The sequence below is a fragment of the Anomaloglossus baeobatrachus genome, chromosome 3 (genome assembly GCF_048569485.1).
Source record: "Anomaloglossus baeobatrachus isolate aAnoBae1 chromosome 3, aAnoBae1.hap1, whole genome shotgun sequence".
Taxonomy (NCBI): domain Eukaryota; kingdom Metazoa; phylum Chordata; class Amphibia; order Anura; family Aromobatidae; genus Anomaloglossus; species Anomaloglossus baeobatrachus.
The window spans coordinates 385,642,925-385,662,794 of record NC_134355.1 but is presented as its reverse complement, the minus strand read 5'-3'; the positions used below and the strand labels follow the sequence as shown (position 1 = coordinate 385,662,794).

At 42.3% G+C, this 19,870-nt stretch overlaps 1 protein-coding gene across 1 annotated transcript in view; it reads left to right on the top strand.

Moving 5' to 3' along the window:
• LOC142296516 (CD109 antigen-like) overlaps positions 1-19,870 on the top strand; it is a 474,860-nt gene that overhangs the window by 313,707 nt on the left and 141,283 nt on the right. The window contains exon 24 of the mRNA XM_075340204.1: positions 19,166-19,247. Coding sequence (XP_075196319.1) covers positions 19,166-19,247 — 82 coding nt within the window. The remainder of the gene's footprint in view (positions 1-19,165; positions 19,248-19,870) is intronic.

Genomic DNA, 19,870 nt, shown 5'->3' with positions numbered 1-19,870 from the left:
ATATTTGGGCATCTGTACATACAATCTCGTCATGGCCCACTTCAACAGGAGCTGGCGAGAGGCCAGAATTTGTGAATGGAAACGTGAACGAACAGCTCTTCCGAGTGTCCAAGTGTGGGATCAGTAATGTCCGTGGACGTGTACTCGGCCTGGTGGTAGGAAGGAGGATCAGGTTCTGAAATGTGCGGTGCAGTATCACGGCTACTGACACTTGACCGTGTGGAAGACAGAGTGTTTGTGGTGGTGCCAATCTGACTGGAAGCATTATCCGCTATCCAACTAACAACCTGTTGACACTGGTCTTGGTTCAAGAGCGGTGTACTGCTGCGGTCCCCAAGAATTTGGGACAGGACGTGCGAGCGACTAGATGTGGCCCTTTGTTGTGGCGAAATTAGAGCTTGCACACAACCTCGGTCTCTGCCTGCACCACCATCACGTCCACTTCCTTGTTCGTTGACAACGCCCTTGCGCATTTTGCAATGCTGTGCTGATGTGTATTCACTAGACTTGTGCGTTATATCCAAGTTTTTGTAAAACTCACACAAATGCAGCGGAAAGCTGCCACCAACAGGCACACACGTGTGGTTTTTAAATGCAAGCACGGAGGCACTAAGAACCTAACAGGTCTCTATCCAGGGACAACGTGGAGCCTCCCAATTTTTGGCTGCCCTGCCTAAGGGCTATACTACAATAGACCCACTTCCTTACAATGGGCACTTCAGGTTTACAGGCCCTCATGCACGTCTCTATCCAGGGACAACGTGGAGCCTCCCAATTTTTGGCTGCCCTGCCTAAGGGCTATACTACAATAGACCCACTTCCTTACAATGGGCACTTCAGGTTTACAGGCCATCATGCACGTCTCTATCCAGGGACAATGTGGAGCGTCCCAATTTTTGGCTGCCCTGCCTAAGGGCTATACTACAATAGACCCACTTCCTTCCAATGGGCACTTCAGGTTTACAGGCCCTCATGCATGTCTCTATCCAGGGACAACATGGAGCCTCCCAATTTTTGGCTGCCCTGCCTAAGGGCTATACTACAATAGACCCACTTCCTTACAATGGGCACTTCAGGTTTACAGGCCATCATGCACGTCTCTATCCAGGGACAATGTGGAGCCTCCTAATTTTTGGCTGCCCTGCCTAAGGGCTATACTACAATAGACCCACTTCCTTACAATGGGCACTTCAGGTTTACAGGCCATCATGCACGTCTCTATCCAGGGACAACGTGGAGCCTCCCAATTTTTGGCTGCCCTGCCTAAGGGCTATACTACAATAGACCCACTTCCTTACAATGGGCACTTCAGGTTTACAGGCCATCATGCACGTCTCTATCCAGGGACAATGTGGAGCCTCCCAATTTTTGGCTGCCCTGCCTAAGGGCTATACTACAATACACCCACTTCCTTACAATGGGCACTTCAGGTTTACAGGCCATCATGCACGTCTCTATCCAGGGACAATGTGGAGCCTCCCAATTTTTGGCTGCCCTGCCTAAGGGCTATACTACAATAGACCCACTTCCTTACAATGGGCACTTCAGGTTTACAGGCCATCATGCACGTCTCTATCCAGGGACAATGTGGAGCCTCCCAATTTTTGGCTGCCCTGCCTAAGGGCTATACTACAATAGACCCACTTCCTTACAATGGGCACTTCAGGTTTACAGGCCATCATGCACGTCTCTATCCAGGGACAATGTGGAGCCTCCCAATTTTTGGCTGCCCTGCCTAAGGGCTATACTATAATAGACCCACTTCCTTACAATGGGCACTTCAGGTTTACAGGCCATCATGCACGTCTCTATCCAGGGACAATGTGGAGCCTCCCAATTTTTGGCTGCCCTGCCTAAGGGCTATACTACAATAGACCCACTTCCTTCCAATGGGCACTTCAGGTTTACAGGCCCTCATGCACGTCTCTATCCAGGGACAACGTGGAGCCTCCCAATTTTTGGCTGCCCTGCCTAAGGGCTATACTACAATAGACCCACTTCCTTCCAATGGGCACTTCAGGTTTACAGGCCATCATGCACGTCTCTATCCAGGGACAATGTGGAGCCTCCCAATTTTTGGCTGCCCTGCCTAAGGGCTATACTATAATACACCCACTTCCTGACAATGGGCACTTCAGGTTTACAGGCCATCATGCACGTCTCTATCCAGGGACAATGTGGAGCCTCCCAATTTTTGGCTGCCCTGCCTAAGGGCTATACTACAATAGACCCACTTCCTTCCAATGGGCACTTCAGGTTTACAGGCCCTCATGCACGTCTCTATCCAGGGACAACGTGGAGCCTCCCAATTTTTGGCTGCCCTGCCTAAGGGCTATACTACAATAGACCCACTTCCTTCCAATGGGCACTTCAGGTTTACAGGCCATCATGCACGTCTCTATCCAGGGACAATGTGGAGCCTCCCAATTTTTGGCTGCCCTGCCTAAGGGCTATACTATAATACACCCACTTCCTGACAATGGGCACTTCAGGTTTACAGGCCCTCATGCACGTCTCTATCCAGGGACAACGTGGAGCCTCCCAATTTTTGGCTGCCCTGCCTAAGGGCTATACTACAATAGACCCACTTCCTTACAATGGGCACTTCAGGTTTACAGGCCATCATGCACGTCTCTATCCAGGGACAATGTGGAGCCTCATAATTTTTGGCTGCCCTGCCTAAGGGCTATACTATAATACACCCACTTCCTTACAATGGGCACTTCAGGTTTACAGGCCCTCATGCACGTCTCTATCCAGGGACAACGTGGAGCCTCCCAATTTTTGGCTGCCCTGCCTAAGGGCTATACTACAATAGACCCACTTCCTTACAATGGGCACTTCAGGTTTACAGGCCATCATGCACGTCTCTATCCAGGGACAATGTGGAGCCTCCCAATTTTTGGCTGCCCTGCCTAAGGGCTATACTATAATACACCCACTTCCTTACAATGGGCACTTCAGGTTTACAGGCCCTCATGCACGTCTCTATCCAGGGACAACGTGGAGCCTCCCAATTTTTGGCTGCCCTGCCTAAGGGCTATACTACAATAGACCCACTTCCTTACAATGGGCACTTCAGGTTTACAGGCCATCATGCACGTCTCTATCCAGGGACAATGTGGAGCCTCCCAATTTTTGGCTGCCCTGCCTAAGGGCTATACTATAATACACCCACTTCCTGACAATGGACACTTAATGTTTTGAGGCCCTCATGCACGTCTGTATGCAGGGGCATTGGTGAACCTCACAATTTTGGACTGCCCTGGCAAAGGAAAATACTACAAAGACTCACTTCCTCAAAATGGGCACATTAGACTCAAGAGGCCTTCATGTACGTCTCTTCTCAGGGACATCGGAGTGCCACACAATGTTTTCACGTAAAATCTTTCATGTATTAATCTCAAAAAGTAACATACACCAGCTCTATCTCACTATTGGGTATGTGCCCTTAACATTTCCGCCATGAAAAATCATTTTGGGGTCATTTTGGAAGGTTTTCTGGTGAGTCCGTAAAAATGGCGTAAAACGCGGACAAAATTGTTCACAGCTGTGACTTTTCAGTGATAAATGCTTCAAGGGGTCTTTCCCATGCTGTTGCCATGTCATTTGAGCACTCTTCTGAGACTTTTGTGACATTTTTAGGGTTTCTCCATGCTGCCGGGGGGTCATTTCACAAAAATACTCGGGTCTCCCATAGGATAACATTGGGCTCGTTGCTCGGGCCGAGTACACGAGTATCTTGGGAGGCTCGGCCCGAGCTTCGAGCACCCGAGCTTTTTAGTACTCGCTCATCACTAGTCACAATCATAATACCCAGCTTCTGGAGGAAGTGTGTTAACGAGATACATACTCTATAGTTCTTTAAATGCATAAAATATAGTTTAGTATTTCAAATTTAATGGAAGTTTCTACTCTGTTATTAATCTTAATATAAAGAAGCCATCTTTATATAAAAAAAAACAAAAACATCTAAACTACTTGAAATCACCCGTTGCTTTTGTGTGGACAATCGAAAAGACCGGAAGTGATGTGACATGTCCAGATGACTGGTGGTCAGAATGCCATAGCTTCTGGTCCAGCAGCAACTTTCAAAGTGGCAGTGCTAAAGGCGATGGCAGAATCGGGAGGGTTTTTTCTTTTAAAAGAAAGGCTTCCCTTTATTATCTTTAGTAACATGATGCGGATGTACATAGTTTAATATGCTAATAAACAGCATGACATTGCATTTATTTTTTCTTAGATTACTGTGCAGTAAAATTTCACTTTAGCAATGAAAAATTAATTTGTGTTATAGCACAGACCTTTGTTCTAGGACACCTGCTGTACGTCCGTATAAAATACTTAATGCAATGTATTTTAAAAGTCATTAACATTTTATGTTGGCTTACAAATACAGTTTTGCTATAAATTCTATGGTCTTACATAATAATATCTATTTAAATTAATATTTTTTGTTGTAAAATATGCAATATTTAAACTACATTTGACTTTCTTCACTGTCTTCTGTCTTACCATGTAACTTGCAACTTACAATTTCCTACAAGATTTCACTAGACCTGAACAAATAGGAATGGATACATTTCAATTTGTTGACTAACTTAATGCAATAAACATGTTTTCTTAAAAATCACGTTCTTATGTTTCTCATTATTACCACAAAAGCACGTTCAATAATGCAATCTTCAGAAACTATGTTTTGTATTAAGTCAAGTATGAAATAAAAATTATGTGTAATTTATACTCAGTCACAATTTGATACAGATGGATTACCAAATATAGGCAGGTATTAAATATCAGTATTTTTAGTGATGAGTGAGCACTAGAATGCTCGTGTTCTTGGCAGCTGAATCGAGCAAATCGGAATGCTCAGGTGCTCACTCGATTAATGAATATACATTCATATGAAAAAGTTTGGGCACCCCTATTAATGTTAACCTTTTTTCTTTATAACAATTTGGGTTTTTGCAACAGCTATTTCAGTTTCATATATCTAATAACTGATGGACTGAGTAATATTTATGGATTGAAATGAGGTTTATTGTACTAACAGAAAATGTGCAATCTGCATTTAAACAAAATTTGACCGGTGCAAAAGTATGGGCACCTCAACATAAAAGTGACGTTAATATTTTGTAGATCCTCCTTTTGCTAAAATAACAGCCTCTAGTCGCTTCCTGTAGCTTTTAATGAGTTCCTGGATCCTGGATGAAGGTATATTTGACCATTCCTGTTTACAAATCAATTCCAGTTCAGTTAAGTTTGATGGTCGCCGAGCATGGACAGCACGCTTCAAATCATCCCACAGATTTTCAATGATATTCAGGTCTGGGGACTGGGAGGCCATTCCAGAACATTGTAATTGTTCCTCAGCATGAATGCCTGAGTAGATTTAGAGCGGTGTTTTGGATCATTGTCTTGTTGAAATATCCATCCCCTGCGTAACTTCAACTTCGTCACTGATTCTTGCACATTAATGTCAAGAATCTGCTGATACTGAGTTGAATCCATGCGACCCTCAACTTTAACAAGATTCCAGGTGCCGGTATTGGCCACACAGCCCCAAAGCATGATGGAACCTCCACCAAATTTTACTGTGGGTAGCAAGTGCTTTTCTTGGAATGCCGTGTTTTTTTGCATCCATGCATAACGCCTTTTTGTATGACCAAACAACTCAATCTTTGTTTCATCAGTCCACAGGACCTTCTTCCAAAATGTAACTGGCTTGTCCAACTGTGCTTTTGCATACCTCAGGCGACTTTATTTGTGGTGTGCTTGCAGAAACGGCTTCTTTCGCATCAAGCTCTCATACAGCTTCTCCTTGTGCAACGTGCGCTGTATTGTTGACCGATGCACATTGACACCATCTGCGGCAAGATGATGCTGCAGGTCTTTGGAGGTGGTCTGTGGATTGTCCTTGACTATTCTCACCATTCTTCTTCTCTGCCTTTCTGATATTTTTCTTAGCCTGCCACTTCTGGGCTTAACATGAACTGTACCTATGTTCTTCCATTTCCTTACTATGTTCCTCACAGTGGAAACTGAGAGTTTAAATCTCTGAGACAACTTTTTGTATCCTTCCCCTGAACAACTATGTTGAATAATCTTTGTTTTCAGATCATTTGAGAGTTGTTTTGAGGAGCCCATGATGCCACTCTTTATAGGAGATTCAAATAGGAGAACAACTTGCAAGTGGCCACCTTATATAACTTTTCTCATGATTGGATACACCTGCCTATGAAGTTCAAAGCTCAATGAGGTTACAAAACCAATTTAGTGCTTTAGTAAGTCAGTAAAAAGTAGTTAGGAGTGTTCAAATCAAGAAATTGATAAGGTTGCCCATACTTTTGCACCGGTCAAATTTTGTTTAAATGTGGATTGCACATTTTCTATTAATACAATAAACCTCATTTCAATCCAGAAATATTACTCAGTCCATCAGTTATTAGATATACGAAACTGAAATAGCTGTTGCAAAAATCCAAATTGTTATAAAGAAAAAAGGTTAACATTAATAGGGGTGCCCAAACTTTTTCATATGACTGTAATGGAAGTCCAATGGAAAACTGAAGCATTTTTCCAGCAGACCCTTCCAGGAGGTCTTGGGACAGTACAGTTTCTGAAATGGATAGAAAAAGTGCTGAAATGAAATGGGAACAGCATTGGGAAGATGCCTGGACACATCTCTGACTCCCAGGTCACTGCTGGGAACAATGTTGTCAGAGTATTACCCAACTTTTAAGGATGGACAATAAAACATACCAAACTGAAGATAACATGGATTTTACAGGAACATTTTTTAGCAAAGATTGCTTCCTGTATAATGACTTGTATACAAGGCACATTAAAAGAAAGAGAGAAAAAAATGCCTTATTTATTGGTAAATGTATTTTTAAAACTTTACTACCTTATCTGGGCATGTGATGTGTGTGCCTTGGTCAGACACATCCTATTTCAATTATGAAGGAGGAACACTGCATACTGCTTCCGGTCCGCTCATACTACTTCCAGGGCTACTCATTCTCCTTCATGCATATGTACTGCTTCTCCCGCCTACCGGCAGTGCCCATGATAGTTGCAGTTAGACCAGAGGTACTGTGTGTGGGTCTCTAGTGGTGTAAAAAATAAATAAATAAATTGGCATAGGGTCCCGCCATATTATGATACCCAGAACAAATAAAGCATACGGTTACAGTCTGCAGCCCCCAGCCATGTGCTTATCACTGCTGTGTATGAAAATAAGAGGGACCGCATGATGCTTTTTTTTTTTTTTTATCATTTAAATAAATAGTTAAAAAATAACCGGTGCGCAGTACCCCTCAATTTTGATACCCAGCCTAAATAAAACTGACAGCTGGGGGCTGGCATTCTAAGGCTGAGGAGACCCATGTTTATTGGGCCCCCAGCCTAAAAATAGCAGCTGGAGGTTCCCACAGTCCTCCACCTGTGACAGCAAATAATCAGAGTGATGTAACTTTTCATCATTATGCCTTTCATTCTCTACCTGAAGCTCACAGTGGCCAGTCATGTTCTATGCCTGTGCACTGTTACTTCAGATGTAGCAGAGCTGGAAATATTGTGGGACCTCATGTAGATTATGTCGGACCTGAGTGTTTTGGGAGTTAATAAATGGGTGAAAGAGGATGTTTTTTTGTATTTTATTTCAAATAAAGGATTTTTTCAGTGTTTGTGTTTATTTATTTTCATTTAGATTAGTAATAGTAATCTAGTGCTTAGTGGCATCTGTGAGTTGTCATTAACCCATTATTACCCCGGTTGCCACCGCACCAGGGCAATCAGGATGAGTCAGGTAAAGTTCTGGAATGCAACAATCCTGGGAGGTTGGAGGCTGTATTTTTAGGCTGGGGGGGCCATTAAGCATGGGTCTTCCCAGCCTGAGACTACCAGCCCCCAGTTATTGGCTTTATCATGGCTGGGTATCAAAATTGGAGTGGGAGGACCGCACACTGATTTTTTTTCAATTATTTATTTAAATAATTAAAAAAAACTGGATGCGGTCCCTCTTATTTTGATGCAGCCAAGATAAGCACAAGGCTTGGGGTTGCAGCCTGTAGCCATATGCTTTATCTGTGCTCGGAATCATAATATGGGAGGACCCTATGTCAACCTATTTATTTATTTATTTTTTCACCAATAGAGATGTACACACAGCTCCTCTGATTGGTTGCAGTCAGACACACTGTTACACAGAGTGGGGTGCGCTCTGATTGCAACCAATCAAAGACATGGAGACTGCTGGTGGGTGGGGGAAGCAGTGCATATGTATGATGTTATTGAGTGGCCCTGGAAGTAGCATTAGAGCCGCGCAGGAGACTCAGTAAGTATAACACATTTGATTAATTTCCCCTATCTCCTCTACCACCATTTTAAAGTGCTGGATTCTGATCCTCATAGACTTATATGGGGACCGGCATCTGTCCAGATATCTGGAATCAATTCCGGGCCAGAACCATTTTGGTTTTTTTGTATCTGTGAGTCCACCTATCACTACTCTTAATCAGTTTCATCCCATTGCTTCTAGTCTTTCCTTGTGTAAATGAGAATAGCGAAGAGTCCTCTATAGTCTGACAGCCGTTGAGATATTTATAAACAGCTATTAGGTTTCCTCTAAATCTTTTTTTATCAAGCTAAATATTCCCAAATCCTGTAACCATTCATCTTAGGACATGGTTTGCAGACCAGTCACTATTCTGTTTGCTCTTCTCTGAACTTGCTCCAATTTGTTGATGTCTTTTTTAAAATGTGGTGCCCAGAAGTAGACATAGTATTCTAGATGAAGTCTCACCAGAGAAGAGTAAAGGGCAATAATTACTTCACGTGATCTAGACAGTATGCCTATATTAATACATCCCATAATTGTGTTTGCCTTTTTACTGCTGGATCACACTGTTGACTCCTGTTCAGTCTGATCTAATCCAAAAGTTTGGACACACTTTCTCATCTCTAGAACAACTATTAAGGGGAGACTTTGTGCAGTGGGCCTTCATGGTAAAATAGCTGCTAGGAAACCACTGCTAAGGACAGGCAACAAGGAGAAGAGACTTGTTTGGGCTAAAGAACACAAGAAATGGACATTAGACCAGTGGAAATCTGTGCTTTGGTCTGGTGAGTCCAAATTTGAGATCTTTGGATCCAACCACGGTGTCTTTGTGCGACGCAGAAAAGGTGAACGGATGGACTCTACATGCCTGCTTCCCACCGTGAAGCATGGAGGCGGAGGTGTGATGGTGTGGGGGTGCTTTGCTGGTGACACTGTTGGGGATTTATTAAAAATTGAAGGCATACTGAACCAGCATAGCTACCACAGCATCTTGCAGTGGCATGCTATTCCATCTGGTTTGCGTTTAGATGGACCATAATTTATTTTTTCAACAGGACAATGACCCCAAACACACCTCCAGGCTGTGTAAGGGCTATTTGACTAAGAAGGAGAGTGATGGGGTGCTACGCCATATGACCTGGCCTCCACAGTCACCAGACCTGAACCCAATCGAAATGGTTTGGGGTGAGCTGGACTGCAGAGTGAAGGCAAAAGGGCCCACCAAAGGTAAGCATCTCTTGGAACTCCTTCAAGACTGTTGGAAGACCATTTCCGGTGACTACCTCTTGAAGCTCATCAAGAGAATGCCAAGAGTGTGCAAACCAGTAATCAAAGCAAAAGGTGTCTACTTTTAAGAACCTATAAAATAAGACATATGTTCAGTTGTTTCACACTTTTTTGTTAAGTATTTCATTCCACATGTTTTAGTTCATAGTTTTGATGCCTTCAATGTGAATCTACAATTTTTAGAGTCCTGAAAATAAAGAAAACTCTTTGAATGAGAAGGTGTGTCCAAACTTTTTGTCTGTACTGTATATATATATATATATATACTGTATATATATTGTAACAGGGTTACTGGTCCTATAGTTGATGGGAGGTATGTGTCGCAGAGATGGTTATCCTCTGTAATGTAAGCCCGGGAGTAAGCTCCAGTACATGTAGTGCTGGGAGAATATTAGGAGAATATTAGGGCCGGGTTTTACGAGTAGCTGGAGAGATGGGTGGGTCTGGCTGCTCACATACCTCCACTTCTGGGTCTGCTTGTGGATATAAAAGGAGACCAGGAGTCTCATAGGGTGTCTGTGTTTGGGGATTGCTGGACCCTAACAGAGAGGAGCTCTGTGTGAAAGTGGACTGTTTATGCCGAGCGGGCACGCCCGCAGTGACACGGACTTATTGTTTTTTTTTTTTGTTGTTTTATACCTTTGTGGCCGAAAGGCTTGCTTTATGTTTCTGCTGAAGCAGGTTATGAGACTTTTAAAATAAACCTGCTGGACTTTTCTAATGAGACCATTCCTGTCCTCACCTCAACACGCGGCCAAGTGAGTAGCCTTGTTACAATATATATATATATATATATATATATATATATATATATATATATTCAGATTCAAAAAATCAGAAGGCAGCACATTTTTCTTCAGGTTTGTCTTTCTTTAACCCCTTAACGACCCATGACGTACTAGATACGTCATGGATCGTGTGCCGGTAAGCCCCGCCCCCTGCCGCCGGTGGGCGGCGAGACGCGCACATATCAGCTGTTATCAACAGCTGATATGTGTTCCTGCTAGCCGCGGGTGGAATCGCTTCCACCCGCGGCCATTAACCCCTTACATTTCGCTGCCAAAGTCTTGGCAGCGATATGTACATGGGCGCCGCCATGACAGTGACTTACCCCGCCCCCACCGGAAGTCACGTGACATGATCTCGTGACTTTCGGCAGTTGCCATGGTAGCACAGGGTCATGTGATGACGCCTGTAGCTAACATGAGTCACTTCCTCTCAATGCCGGAATACAGCCGGCATTGAAAGTGAAGCAGCAAATCTGCAGTTCTCAGCTCTGTAGCTGAGATCTGCAGATAGTGCAGACCGATCGGATTGCTGATCGCAATAGCCCCCTAGGGGGACTAGTAAAATAAAAAAAAAAAAAGTAAAAAAAAAAGTTTTAAAAAATTAAAAAAAATAAAAAAACCTAAAAGTTCAAATCACCCCCCTTTCACCCCATTGAAAATTAAAGGGTTAAAAAAATTAAAAATACACACATATTTGGTATCGCCGCGTTCAGAAATGCCCGATCTATCAAAATATAAAATCAATGAATCTGATCAGTAAACGGCGTAGCGACAAAAAAATTCCAAACGCCAAAATTACGTTTTTTGGTCGCCGCAAATTTTGCGCAAAATGCAATAACAGGCAATCAAAACGTAGCATCTGCGCAAAAATGGTACCGTTAAGAACGTCAGGTCGAGACGCAAAAAATAAGCCATCACTGAGCCTCAGATCCTGAAAAATGAGAACGCTACGGGTTTTGGAAAATGGCGCAAAACGTGCGCCACGTTTTTTGGACAAGCTTGTGAATTTTTTTTAACCCCTTAGATACAAGTAAACCTATACATGTTTGGTGTCTACAAATTCGCACCGACCTGAGGCATCATACCCATACATCAGTTTTACCATATAGTGAACACAGTGAATAAAATATCCCAAAAACTATTGTACAATCCCACTTTTTTTGCAATTTTTCCGCACTTGGAATTTTTTTGCCGTTTTCCAGTACACTATATAGTAAAACTTATGGTTTCATTTAAAAGTACAACTCGTCCCGCAAAAAACAAGCCCTCATATGGCAAGATTGATGGAAAAATAAAAAAGTTACGCCTCTCGGAAGAAGGGGAGCAAAAAACAAAAACGCAAAAACGGAAAGTGCCCGGGGGCTGAAGGGGTTAATGGCCCATAACACAGGTCATTTTGGTCAGATATGAGATTGTATGAGGTAGGTCTTTAAAAATTACATATTAGGGTATCATGAACACCCTGGGAAAATTAAGACTAAGTGTCGCAACTTAGCCATGTTGATATAGAGAGGCACAGCAGTGGATACTGCTAATGACCGACTGCAAACCACAGAAAGTCTCTTAATAGCATCACTACAACTGCCCATGGCAGAAATAACAGGCTGCAGATCACAGTCACATATCTGCTAGTATTCCAAATACTGCCAATGAAAAGAGTGAAACTATAATCTATCTCTATTCATCTCAGGTGCTAGTTACTGATGAAGGCCATGTTTGGACCGCAACGTCTGACTTGACTATACTGAGTATGAAATAATAAAAAATCATCATATTTTACTGAATTCAGGAGTGCCTTGTATATATTACTATTATTCTTTAGATAGGGCACCAATATTAGATCTGGCACCCGTAACTACCAGCTGAAATATGCTCCAGTACTTTAGTTGGAGGTGCTAATGTGTAGTGGCTACTGCTTGGTATTACAGAACCATATTATTTTGAATAGGAGCTGTGCTTTGACACAATTTTCATGGAAAAATAGGGGAGCATTATATATCAAGTCATACACACAATTGTTGCCTGAACAATAGTATCCCCATTATATTAGATTCCCAATTACGTCATCAACTCCTGCTATACCATTCAAAAATGTGTAAAAAACACACAGTGGAGTATAACCAATCCAAACATTTTATTAAACAATGACACATTAAAAGGAGTAGATCCAAAGTCTACTTCCTATCCTTGTAACAATAATTGAGGACATAAAGAGAAACCTCACTGAGTGGGGACCAGGATCAAAGAGGTTACAAAAATGTCACAACACAGGGAAGAATGGTACATAAGTAACAATATCAGATCCAATATCTAATAAACTTCCCTCAAGACATTAACATTAAATCCCCAATAGTCTAAGTCTAGGAAACCAGAAAGGTAAGGTAAAACTCTTCCCACTGCATACTAACGCTAAACAGCATCTACAACATGCAGAAACAGGATTTCAGGGTGCGAGATAACACCTGGCGCTCTCACATTAGCGAGGCATTTAAGGAGGACCTCATGTGTGGTTTTAGTAGCAAGCATAACGATTATCAGGCGGATATGCAAAAGTTGAAAGAGCTGTTACACAGGAGAACCAAATTGTGGTGGAACAAAGGTTTTTTAGAACAGTATGTGGCTAGGGGTTTGATCTCGCATGGCCTGCGAAGCCAGGTGTTCCCCTCCTTTCCAATACTGGAGGAGTGGTTTGTTAACACCTGGGAGAGCTGTGTGGATGCTTGTTCAAAGCAGTTTATGGAACTACTTATCAAATTGAATGAGATTAATGTGGGTGAAATGGAGATAGAAATTGAGGCTATTCAGGAGAGACTTAAAAAGGAATTGACGGAGGAACAGCTGACGAAATTTAATACGGAATTTGAGGTGAATTTGCTAAATGGGAAAATGAGATCAGGACCATAAAGAAGAACGACCGTGTGAACAAACAGGTCTATAGATGTAAAAAAAGCCGCCTTAATCAACCTAATTATAATAGACCAAGATCTGTATCCATGTCATCCCGTACCTCTGGGGAAAGTGTGGAAGTAGAGGAGAAGGATGAGAACTATACCTTCCAAAATAAAAAATCTAATGAGGGTCCTTAAAAGAACTGGGGAACAACCCAGGGGAAAAGGAAGGGGATCTCATCTGTGTTACCTCAAGAACAACAAAGAAGCAAAAAAAGTCAACTTGAGGTAATTAACCCCTTAGTGACGGAGCTAATTTTCACCTTAATGACCAGACCAAATTTTGCAATTCTGACCAGTGTCACTTCATGAGTTTATAACTCTGGAACGCTTCAACTGATCCCGGTGATTCTGAGATTGTTTTTTCGTCACATATTGGACTTCATGTTAGTACTAAATTTAGGACTATATTTTTTGCATTTATTTATGAAAAAAATTGAATTTTGGCAAAAATTTTGAAAATTTAGCAATTTTCAACTTTTGAATTTTTATACTGTTAAACCAGAGATTTCTGTGACACAAAATAGTTAATAAATAACATTTCCCACATGTCTACTTTACATAAGCACAATTTTGGAAACAAATTTTTTTTTGTTAGGAAGTTAGAGTTCAAAGTTCATCAGCGATTTCTCATTTTTACATCAAAATTTACAAAACCATTTTTTTAGGGACCACATTATATTTGAAGTGACTTTGAGAGGCCTATATGACATAAAATACCCAAAAGTGTCACCATTCTAAAAACTGCACCCCTCAAAGTACTCAAAACCACATTCAAGAAGTTTATTAACCCTTCAGGTGCTTCACATGAACAAAAGCAATGTGGAATGAAAAAAAGCAAAAATTAAATTTTACCTAAAAATGTTGCTCTAACCCAAATTTATTCACTTTTAGAAGAAATAACACCACAAAACTTGTTTCCCACTTTCTTATGAACGCACCGATATCCCACATGTGGTCAGAAACCTCTGTTTGGACAAATGGGAGGGCTTGGAACAGAAGGAACAATATTTGAATTTTGTAAAGCAAATTTGGCTGAAATAGATTGCGGGCACCATGTTGCATTTACAGGTCCACTAAGGTACCTAAACAGAAGAAACCCCTCACAAGTGATGCCATTTTAGAAACTAGACCCCCCAAAACTTCTATCTAGGGGTATAGTGAGCATTTTGGATCCACAGGTACTTCACAGATTTTGTTAATGTTACGTTGTCATATAGAAAATTTTAATAATTTTTTCAAAGATGTTGCTTTAGCATCAATTTTCTCACTTTTTCAAGAGGTAATTCCAAAAATTTGACCTCAAGGTTTGTTACCCACTTTTTTGTGAGCGCAGTGATACCTCACATGTGGTCTGAAACCTTTGTTTGGACAAATGGGAGGGCATGGAACGGAAGGAACAATATTTGAATTTTGGAAAGGAAATTTGGCTGAAAAAGATTGCGGGCACCATGTCGCATTTGGAGGTCCCCTAAGGTACTTAAACAGTAGAAACCCCGCACAAGTGACCCCATTTTGGAAACTAGGCCCTCAAGGAATTTATCTAGATGTTTGGTGAGTACCCTGAACCCCCAGGTGCTTCACAGAATTTTATAACGTTGAGCCATGAAAATAAAAAAATAAAATTTTACCACAAAATTGTTATTTCAACCAGGTAGCTTTTTTTTCACAAGGGTAACAGGTAAAAATTCACCATGAAATTTATTGTGCAATTTCTCTTGAGTTTGGCGATACCTTATATGTGGTGGAAATCAACTGTTTGGGCACACGGCGGGGCTTGGAAGGGAAGGAGTGCCATTTGACTGCAAAATTGTCTGGAATCAATAGCGGACGCCATGTTGCATTAGGAGAGCCCCTGAGGTGCCTAAGCAGTGAAGCTCCTCAATATGTGGCCACATTTTGGAAAATAGACCCCTCAAGGAATTTATCTAGATATTTGGTGAGTACCCTGAACCCCCAGGTGCTTCACAGAATTTTATAATGTTGAGCTGTGAAAATAAAAAAATTCATTTTTACCACAAAATTGTTACTTCAACCAGGTAGCTTTTTTTTACAAGTGTAAAAGGAAAAAAATCAGCATAACATTTATTATGCAATTTCTCCTGAGTATGCTGATACCTTATGTGTGATGAAAGTCAACTGTTTTGGTGCACAGCAGGGCTCGGAAGGAAGGAGCGCCATTTGACTGCACAATTGGCTGGAATCATTAGCAGACGCTATGTTGCATTTGGAAAGCCCCTAAGGTGCCTAAACAGTGGAGGTCCCCCACAAGTGACCCCATTCTGGAAACAAGACACCTCAAGGCTTTTATCTACGTGTATAGTGAGCAGCTTGAATCCAAGAGTACTTCACAGAATTTGATAAGCTTAGGTTGCCATATTGAAAATTTTCATTTTTTTCACAAAAATGTTGCTTTAGCATCAAATTTCTTACTTTTTCAAGAGGCAACAACAAACTGTGGACCAAACAGGTTGTTATCCAATGTCTTATGAGCAAAGGGATACCCCACATGTGGCCAAAAACCTCTGTTTGGATAAATGGGAGGGCTTGGAATAGAAGGAGCACCATTTGAATTCTGGAAAAGTTGAAATAAATTGCGGGCACCCTGTCACATTTGAAGGGCCCCTTGGGTACCTATACAGCAGAAACCCCCCACAAGTGACCCCATTTTGGAAACTGTATTTTATTCAGGAGTATAGTAAGCATTTTGAATCCACAGGTACTTCACAAAAATGTTGCTGTAGCAACAAATTTCTCACTTTTAGGCTATGTGGCCATGATCCAGCGACACGGCGTCTAGTACACAGTGATATAACATCCCACCCCCTGCATATTCTAAGCTGGCGCCCTTTAGTGCCTTTCATGTGGCACTAAAGGGTGCCTAGCCTTGCATTTAGCCCCCCCAAAAATTTAATAATTAAAATAAACGACGTGGGGTCCCCCCTATTTTTGATAGCCAGCTAGGGTAAAAAACAAAAACAAACGTGGGGTCCCCCCCAAATTAGATCACCAGCCAAGGTAAAGCGGACAGCTGGGGTCTGGTATTCTCAGGGTGGGAAGAGCCATGGTTATTGGACTCTTCCCAGCCTAAAAATAGCAGGCCGCAGCCGCCCCAGAAGTGGCGCATCCATTAGATGCGCCAATCCTGGCGCTTTGCCCCAGCTCATCCCGCGCCCTGGTGCGGTGGCAAACGGGGTAATATACGGGGTAGATACCAGCTGTAATGTCACCTGGCATCAAGCCCTGGGGTTAGTGATGTCACGGCATCTAAACAGATACCCGACATCACTAACCCAGTCAGTAATAGAAAAATACAGACAAAAAAAAAATGTATTTGAAAAAACACTCCCCGAAAAATTCCCTCTTTAACCAATTTATTGAAAATAAACAAATTCCGGTTGCTGTAATCCATTTTGGAGATCCCACGACAACTGTGGACCTTCTAGAATATGGGGGGCACGTTCAGGAAACATATCCCCCATTTTCTGGAAGAGAAAGCTCTCCATGAGCAGTGTGGTTGCAGTAATCTGAGAATACTGCACTCACACTGCCCCGGTCCAACCTAGGGCAGAGTGACCTGCAGTAACCTCATTCCAGAATATGAGGGGCACGCTCACAGAATGTACCCCCCATTTTCTAGAACAGCAGGCTCTCCATGTGAGGAGTGTGGCTGCAGATTACTGCACTCACTCTACCCCGGTCCAGAGTGCAGCAGCATGTGCAGCAGCGAGGTCAGCGTCCCTGCTTGCAAGGATCCAGCTGACAGCCACTGTCTGCACATGCGCCGCCAGCTTTCCAGAAGGAGGAGGAGTGATCGCGGGGACAGAGCAGCAGCCAGGTAACGGGGAAGTCCGGGGGCTGACGGGGGGAGACGGCGGGAGACCTGGCGGGACCTGGGGACAACTTTTCTGTTGCATGTGACGTGTCACATGCAGCAGAAAGAGCAGGATGAATGCGGCCGCGTCCTACTGTGCGCTGCGCGCCGCCATCTTGCATGCCCCGGAGGGGGAAGGGGGGCGGCTCTGGAGGACCGGAGGGGGCTCCGGGGGACCAGAGACCTCCGGTGTCCCGGAGGAGGGGTCAGGGGGAGGACATTTCCCTGCGATCTGAAATGTTTGATCATTTCAGATCGGAGGGAAATGAATGCAGAGCCGGCGGCGGCTGCAGTTTTGGGCGCGTCTGCGCCATTTTGGATGTTCCGGAGGGGGTGGGGGTGGTAGGGGTTGATTTCTCCGGTACCGGGGGCTTTGGGGGCACTAGGGGCTTATATTTCTTTATCATCTGACATGTTTGATCATGTCAGATGAGAAAGAAATCAGTATTATTTGCCATTTTTTTTTATGTGATTGTCGGTATACGGTGTATACCCGCGATCACATTATCGGGGTCCAAAAAAAACCACCCTGATTCATAATCTTGGGGGTCTCAGCTACCTCCGGTAGCTGAAACCCCCGAGATTTTCCATCACTGGGGGGCGCTACAAGCTTTTTCCGGCCTGACGTCTCAAGATGTCGGAACAGAATAAGTACCCTGTTTTTTCGACATCTTGAGACGTTAGGCCGTCGCTATGGGGTTAACTTATCCACTCATACCTTGACTGAGGCTCAGGTTCAGGTCCTTCAATTGGGTTTATCGTTTGTGCCTACGGGCACTTTTGATTTATTTACCACTGTGAAGGACCTCCTCCTTTTTGCCTGCAAATTGGTATTGCATAAATTAAACAATAAGGTAAATAAAGATGATAAAACCTCCTGGTCCCCACTCAGTGAGGTTTCTCTTTATGTCCTCAATTATTGTTACAAGGATAGGAAGTAGACTTTTGATCTACTCCTTTTAATGTGTCATTGTTTAATAAAATGTTTGGATTGGTTATACTCCACTGTGTGTTTTTTACACATTTTTGAAAGGAGCTGTGCCTTGCAGCTCTGTTCAAAGTTATTTACATCTGACAAATGGAGCACATGATAGTTGATGCGGGGGTGCTAGGTATTAGACCCCCATAGATATGATATTAATGTCCTATCCTAGGTCATTACGATTTTGTGACTGGACAACACCTTTCTAGTGATTTCAGGCCTGATCGATATGAGATTAATGTTTGCAGCGCACCTAAAGGATTTTATACAGCCAATCAGTAAGTACCCTGCTCTGAGGTCATGAGGGGCGCTGACACAGATGTCTGTAGCTGGGTTTCAAAGTCTCTTGTCTGACTGATATGAGTTAGCTTTGTAGACTCTGGGGGAGAGTTCATTTGCATACCTGTAAATTTGTCTCTAAACACCGCTGCCTGTTCTTAATGAAAGCCAGTTCCTTGCTACACTGAGATCATCTTATTTTGACAACCAGTAACGTGCTCTGCAGTGATGAAGGGGAGAACCCCAAAGTAGCTGTTTCTAAACCATTCTCTCTTTTGGAGGAATCTCTGGTTTGGATGATATGAAATTGCGTTTGACCTTCTGGAGGGGAGCTAACTTGCGCATTATAATTACTAAAATGCAAAATAACATTGTATTGCCATCTCAAAATGTTGATTCTGAACTGCATTAAAATGTAGGTGGCTTAAATATTCTTCATTCCTCCTGGGGCAAGCTTTATGGATAAAGAATATTTTGTTTGCATAATCTAATCTTTGATTGATAGTTACAGAAACATCTGCGTAAGCATACTTCAATGTTTCCATACCCCCTTAGACTACATTGAGGGATCCCAGAGGTGCGATATGCTATAAATGTATCTTACTCCTTAAAATATTTAGTCAGATCATTTATTTCTATTATAACACACATTGTTTTGTTTTCTAGGTTACCAAAGAGAACTTATCTATCAAAGAGAAGATGGGTCTTTTAGCGCCTTTGGAAATGATGATCCTTCAGGAAGTACCTGGTACATTAGTAATTGTCTAAACCTCCGATAATTTAACATAATGAAAAATCTGTCTCTATTCTCACAATATTCCTGCAGGGTTTAATAAGGTAGGACAATAAAAGTACAAGAGATGATATTCTAAAAAAATTATGATTAATGTGAGCCATCTAAAACATACATTTCCGCCCAAAAATGTAGAGTCCTCAGGAACATCCTAAATTTCCCTATAAATAAAAACTAAAATAGTCTCTTTAGCTTTTGTTTTTCAAGAAGCATCCTAACCAATCACAATAATAACATTATTTTTTTGTATTCACAATTGTTGATGGTTAAACACTTTTACCAGTACCATCTTCCTGATGTGAGTACCTGCTCCCTGGTGGATTAAAGGATTTCTGCAAAACCTAACTTTGACCCTGTTACAGACTAGTGTGGTCTCCAAAACCATCAAATGGTCCAAAAGTTCCAAAAGCAAGAAATCTCGCCATCCATGTTGCCAATATGTAGTGTACAAGAGTATATCAGATAGAGTTGTTAGGATGCTTGATGTGTTATCCAACTAAAGTTCCACAGAGAAAAAATGCCAAGAGGTATATAACATCAAAGTAATTAGCAGCATAAACCTTATTTTCAAATATAAA